Source organism: Myxocyprinus asiaticus, chromosome 4 (genome assembly GCF_019703515.2).
Source record: "Myxocyprinus asiaticus isolate MX2 ecotype Aquarium Trade chromosome 4, UBuf_Myxa_2, whole genome shotgun sequence".
NCBI classification, from domain to species: domain Eukaryota; kingdom Metazoa; phylum Chordata; class Actinopteri; order Cypriniformes; family Catostomidae; genus Myxocyprinus; species Myxocyprinus asiaticus.
This window is the reverse complement of record NC_059347.1, coordinates 2,705,615-2,722,271: the sequence shown is the minus strand read 5'-3', so window position 1 is coordinate 2,722,271 and position 16,657 is coordinate 2,705,615. Positions and strand designations below refer to the sequence as shown.

At 40.8% G+C, this 16,657-nt stretch overlaps 1 protein-coding gene across 1 annotated transcript in view; it reads right to left on the bottom strand.

Annotated features, from left to right (window-relative positions):
• Positions 1 to 16,657, bottom strand: part of LOC127435620 (BMP/retinoic acid-inducible neural-specific protein 1-like) — a 227,397-nt gene that overhangs the window by 77,981 nt on the left and 132,759 nt on the right. Inside the window, exon 3 of the mRNA XM_051689218.1 lies at positions 7,753 to 7,943. Coding sequence (XP_051545178.1) covers positions 7,753 to 7,943 — 191 coding nt within the window. The remainder of the gene's footprint in view (positions 1 to 7,752; positions 7,944 to 16,657) is intronic.

Below are 16,657 nucleotides of genomic sequence, written 5' to 3'. Positions count from 1 at the left end.
CAATTGTGCAGTGCGATTATCTGAGTTACCGTAGACTTTTTCAGTTTGAACCAGTCTGGCCATTCTCTGTTGACCTCTCTCATCAACAAGACATTTCCATCCACAGAACTAACGTACTATCTTCTCACTCCAGTAAGTGCTCCAGTAAAGCAGCGCAAGCCTCGCGATCCTCCGTTGCTAGTTCTAAAGTGACGTTTTCGAACTAGCAACAAAGGCTTGAGCTGCAACAAAGCAAGATGCTGAATCCGTGGTGGAAGAAAGTAGTTCCACTCACAAGAGCGTTTTAGGGACGAAAACCAGAAAATGGCTTGAGGTAAAACCCTGAACGCTGTCTTAAGGTGTGGTAACCGTGGTATAAGCGGAATAATTGACTAATATATATATATATATATATATTATTTATTTATTTTTGTCAGAATGTTTATGATTTGTATTACCATATTTTTTTTATTTATTTATTTTTTTTTTTTTTCTTGTTTTATTAATATGCTTTTACTACAAATCTCATAGCTGAAATATAGTTAATGTAGTTGGTTACTATGGTTTTACAATAAAACATCATAATTCAACTATGGTCACTGTAATAAAACATGGTAAATTTTTGTAAAGTATGGATCGTGAGGGAACCCAAAATAATTGTGAGGGACAGCAAAATGTATTATGATGGAATGTGAACTACTGCGAGGGAACAACATGATCACACGTGAAGTCGGCATGTTGTTTCAGAGAGTTTCTGTACCCTAGGATTGGACACATTATGCTGACTCACTGACAATTGCAGCATCTGCCGAACAACACAGCAAATTTTGGTAAGCACAGACTGATTTTAGCTAAATAAAAGTCAACCTACTGTTTCTGATTTCACTGTGAGATCAGTCTGGAGGGAATGCAAGCTATTTCAGAAAATAAATTCCCTCCTTTGCCTCTAGTAAGAGACCACCATCCAATCAATTCCCTATCAGTCCCTCCCTACATTTTCTTTCTCACTCTCTCTCTCTCCCTCTCTCTCTCTCTTTCTCTGTGGTGATGTAGATTTGTCAACATAATAACATGCTCTAAAGAGCAGAGCACATTGATTGCACTGACCTTAGGCCTGTAATCATGTCTGATGACCCTGAGCACGAGCGAGATCCACTGACACAAACACACACAGATGAAGATGATGATGTGAGACAGAATATATAACATGAGTTATTCTCTGAAAACAATGACTGAAAATCTCTTTTGGTGACACTTTACAATTAGGTTCTATTTGTTAACATTAGTGAATACATTAGGTATCATGACCTAACATTGACAATCAACTCAAATATTAAAGATGTTTCAGGGTTGAATTTTATGTCAGTGCAAATATATATATATATATATATATATATATATATATATATATATATATATATATATATATATAATTTTTGTAACTATTGAGCTAGACAAGATCAATATTGTAAGTGTATATATAATTAAGACTGAAAAAGACTGTAATAAAAAAAAAATTGATTAAGTAATGACAGATTTTTTTTTTTTTTTTTTTATGATGCCACTCCCTTAAATATGTCAGGGTGATCAGATCATTAATGTAATGGTGGGAATGTCACAGCATAATAGGATTGAGCAGACAGCGAATGAAAGATGGATGAAAAAAATAGTCTGCATTTTGTCAGAAAATACATAAAGGATTTTGGGGGGTAAAAAAAAAAAAATACACAGACAGTGTAAACATGATATTTTATGTCAATGAAAGCAAAATTTAGGTAGAACTATTGTTCTTCTTAAATATAACCCATTAAAACAACCTAGTCTCATAGAATGAACGTTTATGTAACTACATTTTTGCAAACTGAGATTTACATGCAACGTAGGGGTGGGCGATATGACCAATATCTTATATCACAATATGAATCATTTTACTTCACGATAATGATACATATCAGTTATTATAGCTATAATAATATATAGTTATTATAGTTATAAAAAATACAAATTGGTTTATATATTAAATAACCATATTGTAATGCCTATTTTTGAATAATCTAGTCATTTAATTAAGAACTTTATAAATTAAGCAACTTCCTCTTATATAATTCTCTTTATTTGGAACCTGACAAACATAATCAGAGTAAAAAAAAAACTCAATCTGGTTTTAAATCAACCTTACCATAATGCTACATTTCACATTATGCCACATTTCAGTCTGATGTTGACTAGTATTACTATTTTTCTAATAAACTTTCCTCAAGAAACTTAACATCTTATAGATTATTTCCTTTGGTGCACTGCTTTCAGAAGTAAAATACACTGATGAGCCAAAACATTATGACCACCTGCCTAATATGCTCTTGGTCCTCTGCATGACACTAAAACAGTGCAAACCTGCCGAGGCATGAACTCTACAATACCCCTGTGGTATCTATCACCAAGACATTAGCAACAGATCATTCAAGTCCTGTAAGTGGAGAGGTGGAGCCTCCGTGGATCAGATTTGTTGGTCCAGCACATCCCACAGATGCTCAATCGGATTGAGATCTGGGGAATTTGGAGGTCAGGGCAACATCTTGAACTCTGCATCATGTTCCTCAGACCATTCCCCCACTGCCATCAGGGAATACCATTGCCATGAAGGGGTGTACCTGGTCTGCAACGATGTTTAGGTAGGTGGCACGAGTCAAATTGACATCCACATGAATGGCTGGAGCCAGGGTTTCCCAGCAGAACATTGCCCACTCCTTCTACTGGCATGTCATCTTCCCACAGTGCATCCTGGCGCCATCACTTCCCCAGGTAAATGGTGTACATGTACAGGGCAGTCCACATGATCTAAAAGAAAACGGGGCTCATCGGACTAGGTGACCTTCTTCCACTGCTCCAAGGTCTAGCTCCAACGCTTGCATGCCCATTGTAGGCGCTTTCGATGGTGGACAGGGGTTATCATGGGCACTCTGACCGGTCTGTGGCTACACAGCCCCATATGTAGCAGAGTGCGATGCACTGTATGTTGTGACACATTCCTCCTGTAACCATCATTACAATTTTCTTTGACTTACTGTGTGCCACAGTAGACCTTCTGTCAGTTCAAACTAGACAGGATAGCCCTTATTGCCCTCGCATGGATAAGCCTTGAGCGCCCAACACCCTGTCGCTGGTTTGTGGTTTGTCTCTCCTCGTATGTTCTCACCACTGCTGACCGGGAGCATCCCACAAGCCTTTCCATTTCAGAGATGCTCTGATCCAGTATTCTGGCCATAACAATTTGGCCCTTGTCAAAGTCGCTCAGGCCTTTCCTTCTGCCATTTCTCCTGCATTCAAAACATTGACTATGAGAACTGATTGTTCGCATACAACTAATCTATCCAGACCTTGACATGAGCCCTTGTTAGGAGATGATCAACGTTATTCATTTCACCTGTGAGCAGTCATAATATTTTGTCTCGTCAGTGTACCTAAATACAGTACATATACCGATCAGCCACAACATTATATTGTGTATGTCCCCCTCGTGCCGCCAAATCAGCGCCAACCAGCATCTCAGGATAGCATTCTGAGATGCTATTCTTCTCATCACAATTGTACAGAGCAGTTATCTGAGTTAACATAGAGTCTGGCAGTTGAACCAGTCTGGCCATTCTCTGTTGACCTCTCTCATCAACAAGGCATTTCCGTCCACAAAACTGCCACTCAATTTATGTTTATTTATTTATTTATTTTGCCGGCAACATTTGGAGTAAATTCTAGAGACTGTTGTGCATGAAAATCCCAGGAGATCAGCAGTTACAGAAGTACTCAAACCAGCCCATCTGGCACCAACACTCATGCCACGGTCCAAATCACTAAGATTAATTTTTTTGCCCATTCTGATGGTTGATTAACTTCATTAACTGAATCTCCTGAACCGTATCTGCACGATTTTATGCACTGCACTGCTGCCACACGATTGGCTGATTAGATAATTCCATGAAATATTGTTGGTGCCAGATGGGCTGGTTTGAGTATTTCTGTAACTGCTGATCTCCTGGGATTTTCAAGCACAACAGTCTCTAGAATTTACTCCGAATGGTGCCAAAAAAAAAAAAAAAACATCCAGTGAGCGGCAGTTCTGTGGACGGAAATGCCTTGTCGATGAGAGAGGTCAACAGAGAATGGCCAGGGCCTCATTTCCCAAAAGCATCGTAAGCCTAAGTAGATCACAGAATCCATCTAATGATTCATCTAAGTTTTGAGGGCCGTTTCCCAAAAGCATCGTAACTTAGGAAGTACTTGAAAATGTTCGTAGATTAACGAGTGCTCTGGAGTAATCGTACAGCGCTAAGAACATCGTAAGGACACAGACTTATCCAGACACCTGCAGGACAATTGCGAAATTACACCTAATAAAATTTAAAAACCTATAGCTACACTTTATAATTTTTTTAACATCAAGGCTAATAATAATAATAATAATAAAAAGAAATGCAGAAAATGGTTAGTCAATACTGGACGAACAGATAAATTAATAAGTAAGCAAAGCTATTTGTGGACTAGTTGGTAACAACAAAGTGTTATAATCAGAGAGAGAAGGAAAAATGTCAATAACTTGCTGCCGTGCATGAAAATCATCCGTACAGTATATTGGCTCCTCATCTTCATCTCCTCTTCCTCTCTGACACCTAAGGCCGCTCTCGTCTGCACCACACTTTGTGTAGTACTGCACATGTTGTGTAGCATTGCTGTTACTGTTATCACTTTAGGGATTAAAGAGCAAATCTCCCTTTTATTGGTGAATGTCCCTAAAGCGCAGCTTCCATGTGTCTCCTTATTTTGCACTCCGCAATAACATGGTGAACCTCGTTAGATTCAATTAATGCTTGTTGTCATTAGAAGGACCATACATACATAAATAAATATACCATACATAGATAAATATTAAAATGCACTTCTGATGAACAAAGCAGTGACTGTGTAAAAGAAATGTATCGTTCTGCATAAAACGATTGCAAAACAAAATGCAATTATGTGGTGAATTAAGTTGTACATTTAAGAAAATATTTTTAAATATTTCCAGCGAGCTAATTACAAACATTTTTAAAAGTTACACATAAATATAATGAAGTTGCAATGACGAGCAGCACTATACGGTCACATTTCAGCACTTCACGTTTATGGACAGTGACTCTCTTAAGTAGCACTTAAAGCGAGTCTTCGCACGTTCATGTTAAGTGCAGTTAACCGCACGTAGAAAACGCTCTTAACATCTAAGATCAATTGCTATTGGGAAACTAGGCCCAGACTGGTTCCAACTGACAAAGTCTACATTAACTCAGATAACCGCTCTGTACAATTGTGTTGAGAAGAATATCATCTCTGAATGCTATTCTGAGATGTGGGTTGGCGCTGTTTTGGCGGCACGAGGGGGACCTACACAATATTAGGTGGGTGGTTTTAAAGTTGTGGCTGATCATTGTGTATATATATATATATATATATATATATATATATATATATATATATACACGCACACACACACACACACACAATTAATTCGGTTCTAAATTATTTAAGTTATCACCGTAGATAATTTGTAAATATCTGAAAGTAAACATGTCTGATTTGTTTTCAAATATATAACATCATTCAGACTGAATTTTATTTAGGGTGATGATGTGTAGTTTAAAAAATATGCATGACAGGTGACACATACAGGAATTGTTGGTGCATAACACATTTGCTGTTTTCCTCATCAGTGTTGGTTAGAATTTCGGGCTCCCTCCATAGCATTTTAAGGTAAAAAATTCAAAACTCAGTAGAATTCAATCAGGTCACGCAAGTTTTGAAATTTGTGCCGCAATAGAGATAAACTGGATTGAGTAGCATTATGCTGTTTTAAGCTCTCTTGATTATACTGTATATAGTCATTTTATTATTGATTAGCAAATGCAGTTATAAATATTGCTACATGTAGAGACTATTAAAAACCTGCCAAAAAAATATTTATATTCCCCTAATATGCAATATTTTATATAATTATAATTATAGTGACATATACATGTTTTTCCAAATATATACAATATTTCTGCCAAGACATGGGAGGGCCGGTCTGGTTCGGCTCTTGCGCTGCAGCCAGTGGAAGTGCTATGCTGGAGGGCCGGTCCCGCTCGGCTCTTGCGCTGCGGCCAGTGGATGCACAGGTGGGCTGGTCCTGCTCAGCTCTCATGTTGCGCGGTTTAATTGGGTAACGGTGTTTCATCATACTTTTGGAGTAATTGGTGTTTTCCATGCAGTAAATGGCAGTGCTTACATTTCGCAGCAGTTTACTGGTGAAATTAATACTAGGCGCCACAACCACTATGCGTTTTATTTATTTTCACACAAATCACGAGTACTACGGCTGATATGTTATGTTATTTAAACACTTTTACTGTAACACATCTTTTTAAAAGTTATACAGTTTCACACAGATTTACTGACCTACCTACATTTACACACTTATTCCAATGCGATAGCATGCACGGTAGCTCACCTCATAGAGTATTGGACTTTGACTCATTGTTCCAGATCAGCTATGCACGTAAGCTGACACGTGAGACGAAAGTGTCATAGAAGCAACACTAAATTACGTGGTTGCTTCAGAAAATGTGCTTTTCGAGGGTTTAGAGTGTTTTGTTCACCTCTCATTTACTTTTAGATCACTTTTGCTTAGGTTTTGGTTAAAGTTTTAGGTTAGGGAAGTACGTTTAACTCATTAAAACCTCCATCTAACATTAACCTTAAAAAACTTGTCTGTTTCCAGCCAGGTCTCCTAAGCAACCAAATTGGCCCGGTTGCTAGGGAGGGTAGAGTCCTACGGGGTAACTTCCTCGTGATCGCTATAATGTGGTTCTCACTCTCGGTGGGGCGCCTGGTGAGTTGTGCGTAGATGCCGCGGTGGATGGCGTGGGCCTCCACACACGCTATGTCTCTCTGGTAACGCGCTCAATGAGCCACGTGATAAGATGCGCGGGTTGATGGTCTCAGACGCGGAGGCAGCTGAGATTCATCCTCCACCACCCGGATTGAAGCGAGTCACTATGCCACCAGGAGGACAAATTGGGAATTGGACATTCCAAAAAAAAAAAAAAAAATGTCTGTTTATGACGCTATTTTCACTCAGTTTTGGCACTCCTACTGGACATTTCACAACAGCGAAACATGTACTGAAGCATGTAATTACGTTTTGCAAAAAAGTTTTGCCTCGTCACATAATTTTCATGAGATCAGGCTGCATTAAAATGTAAAGTTGATGAATTGGGACATACAAATTGTTGGATATTCAGATGAAAAACAGATTCAGAAAACACAAACAGGACACAAATGGCACAGTTTCCTGTCAATGACCCACATATATGTTAATTCTTCAGCATTATTCCGATCAGATCTCTCTCTTCCATAATTAGAGCATTGTGTTTAACCACTTCTCCATGAAAACCAACCGACAGCATGTCAGTTGGACAGACATATCCTCATCCTCAAAAACCATTACATTGGCCCTATGCATTTCATGGTAATATCAATACATGTCAATGTTTGATTTTAAGGATATTTGTGTGTACTTTTGAACAATAAACCATATTGGTACTCAATTGGGTCACCACTGAATGTCCAATGTAAAATCTGAATCCTGCAGCAAAACCAGTTGAGAATCACTGATTTGACATTAAGGTTATTAATTAGCAGAAACACAGAAAAAGCACTGAAAATGCTTCATGTGATGTATTTGCATAGATTGGTTACAGTGCTTACCTCCCAGTGTGGCAGATATGAGGATGTGCGTTCCATATTTCTTGATGACGGTTTCGATGAACTGTTGCGTGGATGGCCGGCGCCCCAGCATCCGCATACTGCGCTGGAACTCCGGCATCAGTGGCAGTGGATTCCGAATCAGATCCCGTCTCTCGATGGCTGTATTCCTCACCTTCCAACGTGCAAACTCCCTGGAGAACACAACACAACAAAACTATGAGGGATATGTCAAGAATCACTGCAGTTTAATAGCGGGATTGAGCTGGCCAAACATCAGACAAACGGCCTATGACAATTTCGAAAAATTGTCCCACCAAGTTTGGGATCTCTATCTCTATCTCAATTTAAGGTCCCTGACACCCAGACAATTTTAGGGTAGAAAAGTAATAAACGATAAAAGAATAAAATCGAATTACAGAAGGACCTCATCTGATGTGAAATGCTCTACATAGGCAACACTTTGTGTTACACATATAGTGCTTGTCACATGAAGTGCATGAAAGACTGAACTCACAACTGATTTTAAAGTGTTTGATGATAGCATGTTGCTAAGATAATGTTGTGATACTCTAATATGCACGGAAATACATAACATTCCTGAATATTGGGTGAAGTAATCAATTTAAGTCAGACTTAACTATTTTTTATCAATATTTTCAACACGGAATGAAATACATTTACAATCAAAATATATGTTGCTTCACCCACCATCTTTGGATGCACCTAGGAAGACAGTCACTAGGGTTTAAACTAGAGCTTTTATGTAATAAATTCAGTGTCAAAACCCCCCTTTTTTTTTTTTTTTTGTTTTTTTTTTTTTTTGTTAGGACACATAAATCACTTAATCTCTTGGGAAAAGAGAAGTTAATTTTGTGGCATCATTTTGCTTGAATATTGCCAGCCACTTAAAAAAAATAAAAAGTAAAAAAATTTCCACATGCATTGACAATTCCACAAGAACCGACAATCATGCAGCAATCAGTAGGTTTTGTCCTGTTTGAAAGAAAGAAAAAACAAAAGCAAACACATTTTGATATTGAACCCAAATCAACGCATCCACAATGTTATCTAATCAACACAATTGCCATCTACAACTAGCGGCTACTGTTATCTGCCATAATTGTGCTAAAGAAGTATCGAGCAGTGAGCATCAGGCCTGATTTGCCATTGGCCAGATTTTGGTCTCACTAATCTCACAATTGGTTCGATTAGCATCTCATTTGGTGCATCTCATTAGCATCTCATTGAAGTGAGAATTAAAAGTCTTGGCAATGAGATATGAAATCCATTCATTGCATGATTTTCTACTAGCAGGCTGAAAAAGTAGGTTTCAAATCAATCGAGGCCTGTCTGTTGATTCTCGTTTAATTTTCAAAAATGCTGAGTCTGGTTGAGACCATCGAATACTGGAAGTGCCCATTCAGCAGCTGCGTAAAGACTCGAGTCGAGCCACAACAGCATAAGTCACTGCTCATATCTGCTGAAGTTTTGCTAAAACCTGTGACAGCATTTTGTTGGAGGCTAGACGTTCAGGCCATTTGCAGACGCAGATGTTCACAGCCCATCTTCACCTCTTAGAAAAGCTTGATTGATGCAATATGGTGATCTGTTGCACTTTAAGTGAAATGAAAAGCAAAAATGATGTTTACGACTATGAACCCCACCCCCCCACCCCCGAACATGATTTATTTCTGCAGGTATACAGCTATTTAAGGCTGCAACAACATGAGAAGTCACTGTTTTAAGAGCAGTCAGGGTCAGTGTTTATGGTGCTGCATAAAAGTCTGACAACTCAGAGGTCAGAAGATCCCAGACAGTTATCTACTGATGGACTCGTTGCAGTAATTGAATAAAATAAGTATGAAAACAAGCCCAATGACCACCTTAATTATCAAACAAAACATCATGGTTACTTGTGTAACCTCTGTTCCCTGATGGAGGGAACGAGACGTTGTGTCGACGTAGTGACACTAGGGGTCACTCTTGGGAGGCCGAGAAACCTCTGGTCTTTGATAAAAGGCCAGTGAAAATTTGCATGGTATTTGCATGCCACTCCCCCGGACATACGGGTATAAAAGGAGCTGGCGTGCAACCACTCATTCAGGTTTTATGCTGAGGAGCTGAGACAAGATCCGGCCATTTCAGCGGGTAGTTCAGCGTTGTGGCAGGAGGGACACAACGTCACGTTCCCTCCATCAGGGAACGGAGGTTACACAAGTAACCATGACATTCCCTATCTGTCACTCACTTGACGTTGTGTCGATGTAGTGACACTAGGGGTCCCTATACAAAATGCCGCAACTGGCTGAACTGTGTTACGTGAACTGGCGGTGTGTGACGGGCAGACCACAGTGTGCCTCGTAGCCAGCGCACCAGGCCAACTCATAACCTCCCCCAACATAGTTATGAGTGTCGTATGGCCCTTTGGGGACAAGTCGACTACCCAAAAGATAGAGACAGGCTAGCCCAGTCGTGGCCTCTTTTCCCCTTCTTTTTTTCCACTCCCTAAAAAAAGGGGGAATATACGACTGGGCCGACAAGGTCTAGTCGGGGGGTGTCCCTCCCAAGGGTGCTACCAGGACGACCTGCTCCTCATCCTCCCTGACCTTGCACAGAGTCTGTGCAAGTAGGCTCACTGGGGGAAAGCATATTTGCGCAGGCCAGGGGGCCAGCTGTGTGCCAGCATGTCTATACCGAGAGGTGCCTCGGTCAGGGCGTACCAGAGCGGGCGGTGGGAGGATTCTTGGGAGGTGGACAGGTCTACCTGTGCCTGTCCGAATCGACTCCAGATCAGCTGGACCACCTGAGGGTGGAGTCTCCACTCTCCCCTGAGGGTAACCTGCCTCGTTCGCGAGGCTGTCAATGAGACTGAGTCCAACTCCATACCGAGAAAAGAGATGCTCTGAACCGGGAGGAGCTTGCTCTTTTCCCAGTGACCTGAAGCCCTAATCGGCTGAGGTGCGAGAGCACCAAGTCCCTGTGTGCACACAACATGTCCCAAGAGTGAGCTAGGATTAGCCAATCGTCGAGACTGAGAATGCAAATGCCCACCTCTCTCAATGGGGCAAGAGCTGCCTCTGCAACCTTTGTGAAGATGCGAGGGGACAAGGACGACCGAAAGGGAGGACCTTGTACTGATATGCCTGACCCTCGAATGCAAACCGCAGGAAGGGTCTGTGTCAAGGTAGAATCGAGACGTGAAAGTACGTGTCCTTCTGGTCTACCGCCAAGACCAATCTTGATGCCGGACGCTCGCCAGAATGTGTTTTTGCGTCAGCATTTTGAACAGGAGTCTGTGTAAAACCCGGTTCAGTACTCACAGGTCCAAGATTGGCTGCAACCCACTGCCTTTTTTCGGTACGATGAAGTAGGGGCTGTAAAACCCCTTCTTCATCTCGGCCAGAGGGACAGGTTCTATCACACCCTTCCGTAGAAGGGTGGCGATCTCAGCGCGCAAGGTAGCAGCGTTTTCATCCTTCACTAAGGTGAAATGGATACCGCTGAACCTGGGCGGACGCCTGGCGAACTGAATCGCGTAGCCGAGTCGGACGGTCTGGATCAGCCATCGTGATGGATTGGAAAGTGCAAGCCATGCATCAAAACTCCGCGCGAGGGGGACCAAAGGGACAAACTTGTCGGACGTTTCAACAGGTGGGGGCCTCGTGGCGGGGCGGAGCTCAAGGTGCCACACCATGTCGTGGCCGTGCTGAGTCTAGGGACATCGAAGCACTTACCTGGCTCCTTGTGACGACCCCTGGAACAGCCTGGGACGGGGGAGGAAGAGGCGTGTTCTCGCACCTGTGGAGACTGTCACATTGGAGGCGGATCTGTGCCACAGCTGGGCACTCAGGGGTGGGGAGACCGCCACTGGAGTGCCAATCCTGCAAAGGTAAAAAGGTGGACGTGGTCATGATGACGGCCGTGCACACCGGGTATGTGACCCAGGGAATGAGGAAACCGCTCTTTTGCTGAACTGTTGGGTACCGCAGCCACTTGGGCATGCAGCGAAATCAAATGAAAAGGCAACAAAAGATTCTCCACCCGGCCCTCCACCGGGGATGGAGTGGTCTTTCTACCAGCTCCAAAGCAGTGGGTTTCGTCAACCCTGGGTCGCCTGTCTCAGGGGCGTTTTGAAGCCTGCAATCGGGGCAGACGAGCGTGCTGGGGGAATGGGAGGTCTGTGGGGGGGATACCCGGTGGAGGCGGTCCCATTGGTGTCCCCAAATCGCCCCCAGTGCTAGCCGCGCTGGCCTCATACCCGTAGGTATATGGCCTTTTCTTTAGAAAGCAAGCCGTGACTGCAACGTTGCCATGGTCATGTTCTTGCAGTGAGTACATGAACCATCCACGAATGCTGTCTCCGCGTGGGTCGCGCCCAGACACGAAAGTCAGCGATCGTGACCATCTGAAGTTGAGAGGTAACGACCGCAACCAGGAATAACACACAAACGGAAAGGCATCTTTAAAAAGATTCGTCTTTAAAAAGACGTTCTGTGTGTGCCGCTCTTTTAGAGAAATATACTCTTTTAGGAAAATATACTCTCTTTTTTCTGCCGAAGCACCCTGGGGTGTTCTCTGCAGTGCACCAGTGCAGATGAGGGAGAAACCGCTGAAATGCGCCGTCAGATCCAGCAGAGGTGAATGAAGAGTCAGCTCAGTAAACATCGACCGTTCAGCTCCGAAGAGAAAATCTGAATGAGTGGTTGCACGCCAGCTCCTTTTATACCCGTATGTCCGGGGTAGTGGCATGCAAATACCACTCGCCAATTTTCATTGGCCTTTTATCAAAGACCAGAGGTGTTTCGGGCTCCCAAGAGTGACCCCTATTGTCACTACAACGACACAACATCGAGTGAGTGACAGATAGGGAACTGTCAAAACCAGCCCAATGGCCAATCGACACAAGCCAAAACACCAGTCTGATACTTCAACTCAAAATCTGCCATTCCCAAAGCAAATACACAGATTTCAACAATCCTATTATGGATTTTCAAATTTCATTTCATTGTAAGCCTACTACAGTATATTATGTAGGTAGCTGAATTAAGAATCTGCAGTTTAAAAAAAAAAAAAATTCATAAGCGTGAATCAACCTGACAAATGTCATCAATGTCATATCTTTACACGATTGTTTAGATGATGATAATATAAATGCGTGCAATTCTGCATATGCTTCATAGGTTTTGTCCATAGTTTCCTTATTTCTGCTGACACCAGTACACGTGTGTATACAGTATTAAAGTAAAATTACATTATAAATGTATTATGTTATAACTGACACAGTTTCATGAAAACTCATAATTCATACAAGATGGCTGAATAGTAAGATATCGTACGACTTAGATCATATGAAAAGGTGCAACTTTTATTCCAATACAGACCTACTAATCAGACAGATCTCACTCAGAATTCAGCAACAGTAGACTGAAAGTTCTTAAGCTCTAATCGGTCTGTTCTAACTGGAATTCAAATTGCTGCCCCCAGTGGCTGAAGCTGGAAGTGTTGTTGAACGTATGTGCACGTGTTAGCTCCAATTTCCGGGCAAGATGTCCACAGAGTGGTGGCAAAAGCAGTTGCAAAGTCAGTTGTTTTTAGTTGTAAATGATAAAATATAGTCAACAGGCATGTACTGTATATTTCATTAACCATACAACCTAACACAAACCCCAACCCTAATCCTAAACATGAGTGGAGTAAAAATTTTATCTTACAAGGAAAATGGAACCTCCAAATCACACTCCTCACTAACAAAAATGGACATGAATAATAATTCTTTGTGAAGTTAACATAAATGTTTAATTAAATGAGAATCCCTCAATATTTCTGTAAATGTGCACACTTTTGGACTACCGGTAAATGTTCTATTGGATTTTGTTCACTGAGGCCTGCTAGAAACAAATAAATGGAAACATCATTGTGTAGGTAAGTGCATCATCATAACGGTTTTCTTTTTGATATGCTGGCATTAAGAAATTAATAAATTCTAACATTTTCCAATGTTTCTATTGTTAAACAGTGTCTATATACTGTATATCAGATCTTAACAAACAGAATTTCAAATCGAGACAATACAGACGTTACATTTTAGCTAGCCTTCCATCCAACAATATAGAGCTGATCAGCCATGATGTCATTTGTAGGCGCATGCGGAAATCTAACTCGCTATGGGTTCCCTCTGAATTTTCCTAAGGGGTTTTATAATGGGGGTTTTCAACTTATGAGTAAAATAAGATCTGTGATAAACATTACTACACGATACTTGGACGTTTTGTTCTAAAACATATATAACACAATTTCATACCTCAAACATGAATTTTGAAGCTGCCATGTGATTTAAAAAAAAAAGGATGCAATTCAATACGGCTTCAAAATTCACATTTCAGGTATGAAAGTGTGCAACATACAGTATGTTTTAGAACAAAACGTCCAAGTATCGTCAAGTAATGTTTACCACAGACCTAATTTTACTTAAATCTAAAACTCCCATTATAAAATCGCTTTAAAAGAAATTCAGAGGGAACCCACGGCAAATTCTCTTCCGGGTTTGCGGACTACAACCTGAACAGCTCTATATTTTAAGAAAGAAAACATCAGTTGTACAAGCCAACTTAAAAGATTTCTTACGATTCCACTATCTCTTTTTTATTATGACTAGACTGGTTTGGTCAAACCCTCGAAACATGGGCACAAAAAAGCCTGAAAAAGAAACCAAAAAAAAAACCTGATATATCATTTTGGAATGTTACATCAGTTACAAAGTACACAAATTCAATAACAACATGTTAAGGCCAATTACAAATGGCTTTCTGCTCGAACAACATTCGACTTCACACATGTGCGACTTCATTGACTTCACATGTTGTGTGATAAGGAAACCACAAAACTGTTTAATAGATTAAGCCTGTAAAGATATCGATTCGCTTTTCCTACATGTGTAAATAAAAAAGTCAATTTACACAGTTGCATGGGCTTATCTGCTTGTATTCCAATTTGCTGCCCAAATCCAGAAACCTTGGACAGGATGACATGCTAATTGGTATTAATTGTCTACAGCAGGGTTTCCCAAAGTGTGGGCCATGGAATTACAGGGGACTGCAAGTTCCTTTAACCAAATCCATCTGTTAACCAAATACATGTTTTTTTTTCTTTTTTTTTTTTTTTTACTGTAGCATTTTTACATTCTTTTACCGTTAAAATTAGACATTTTTTACAGTGTAGCATTATGTGGAATAGGGAACTATGACAAGGAAGGTAATTTACTAGTAAAGCACCTACTAATTAAATATTTGTAACTTATATGTTGCTTGCAATTTTTTTTTTTTTTTTTTTGTTTGTTTTTTTTTTTTTGCTTGCATCTACAAAGCAGGGGCAAAATGCTCCACTAAACTAACCTGCCAAAACCAGACCCCTGGTCTGACATCAACACTTTGCCATCAGCAATGCAGCAACATCACCCATTACATTAGTTTATGTGTTGACATTAATTTAGGTTTGGTGTTTGTTGTCGTGCTGTTTAAATTACCCAACATTTCACCCAAACTGCCTTGTGACAAAACTAGATCGTTCACATTTTAATCAGAGTTGCGTGATGTAATGTGACTCATCAGTGTAGAACCTGTAGTGTAGGCAGCTTTGTTGATTATGAAGGGAATGATCATGCAGTTATTGCATTGCGTCGTTTTGCTCGGTTGCAGTGTAGATATTTTACCGATATCTTGAGATCCGTAAATTCTTACATTTGGGACTTATGTTCTACAGTTACTCTCCATCAATCTTTATCTGTAAAAATTTCACCAAGACAAATCATGATTTGTAAGGAGCTGCACAAACTCTTGTGCAGAACGATTGTGTTCTACAATTGCTGGCTCTTTCGAGGGCTATGGGATCGCTATCATAATAATAATATCACTAGGCAGAGAGGATCTCTGGGCAAATGCGTGCAATTAAATCTACCTGCGTGAAGCCGATCCTCGCTGTGCTGTGGGTGCCAAAACAATTTTGCATTGACATGCTCTTATTCAGATACGTCACAAACTGTTATCAGCATGTTTTTTCTTGAGAATAACAATATAAGGAGACCTCAGCAAAACACAATGATATTTCACTTATAAAGCCCCCACATCTGCATTAGTTGAATCTCGATGCGCTGTGCATTTGGAAATCATTCTAAGAGCTCAGTAATTACTGCTCTTCAAGGGAACAGGAGCAAATATATGCAAATTGCATTGTGTCTGCTTTAGCATCAACAAATCTCAAGGTAAAGTAGTGCAGATAATGAGGCGCATTAAGACTCCACGTGAACTCACTCAAGGTGCGCCGAGCGCTCGCACGCGTTTAGATGCTTGAGTGGATGGGAAGGAAATGAGATGAGGAAACAGAGATGAAGCAGTGTCAGGAGGAGAACGAAAGAGAGATAATGATGATGAGTCTAATCTGAGAACAGAATGAGACGAGAACACAGATGAGCTCAGACAAATCTGAGATCTGGGTTTGCACCACACAGACCAGACCAGATGAGCCTGATCTAATGAAACTTACATGACTGTAGCACACTGCCAGGTCTAAGGGTTGTTTCATGGCTAAATAATGTGTATTTCCACCTTGTTTACAAGATTTCACTCAAAACTTTAGCTCCAAACTTTAGGGCACCAACCTCCTAGGGCAGTGGTTCTCAAACTTTTTTACCCATGGCCCTCTTTTTTTATGGGTTGTTTTTCTGCGGACCCCTTTTACATTTTTTACAATACCACAGGCTACTCAAATAAAAGGGGGCCTACCTTTTAATGGGAAGGACTGGTCTGCTGTGCACTGCAGAGTAAATCCAGCCTTGGTTTGATTTCAGAAAGGCAAACCCTCATATCATTTTCCAGTTTCAATTTCAGTTTCAACTCTATACTTCCATTTG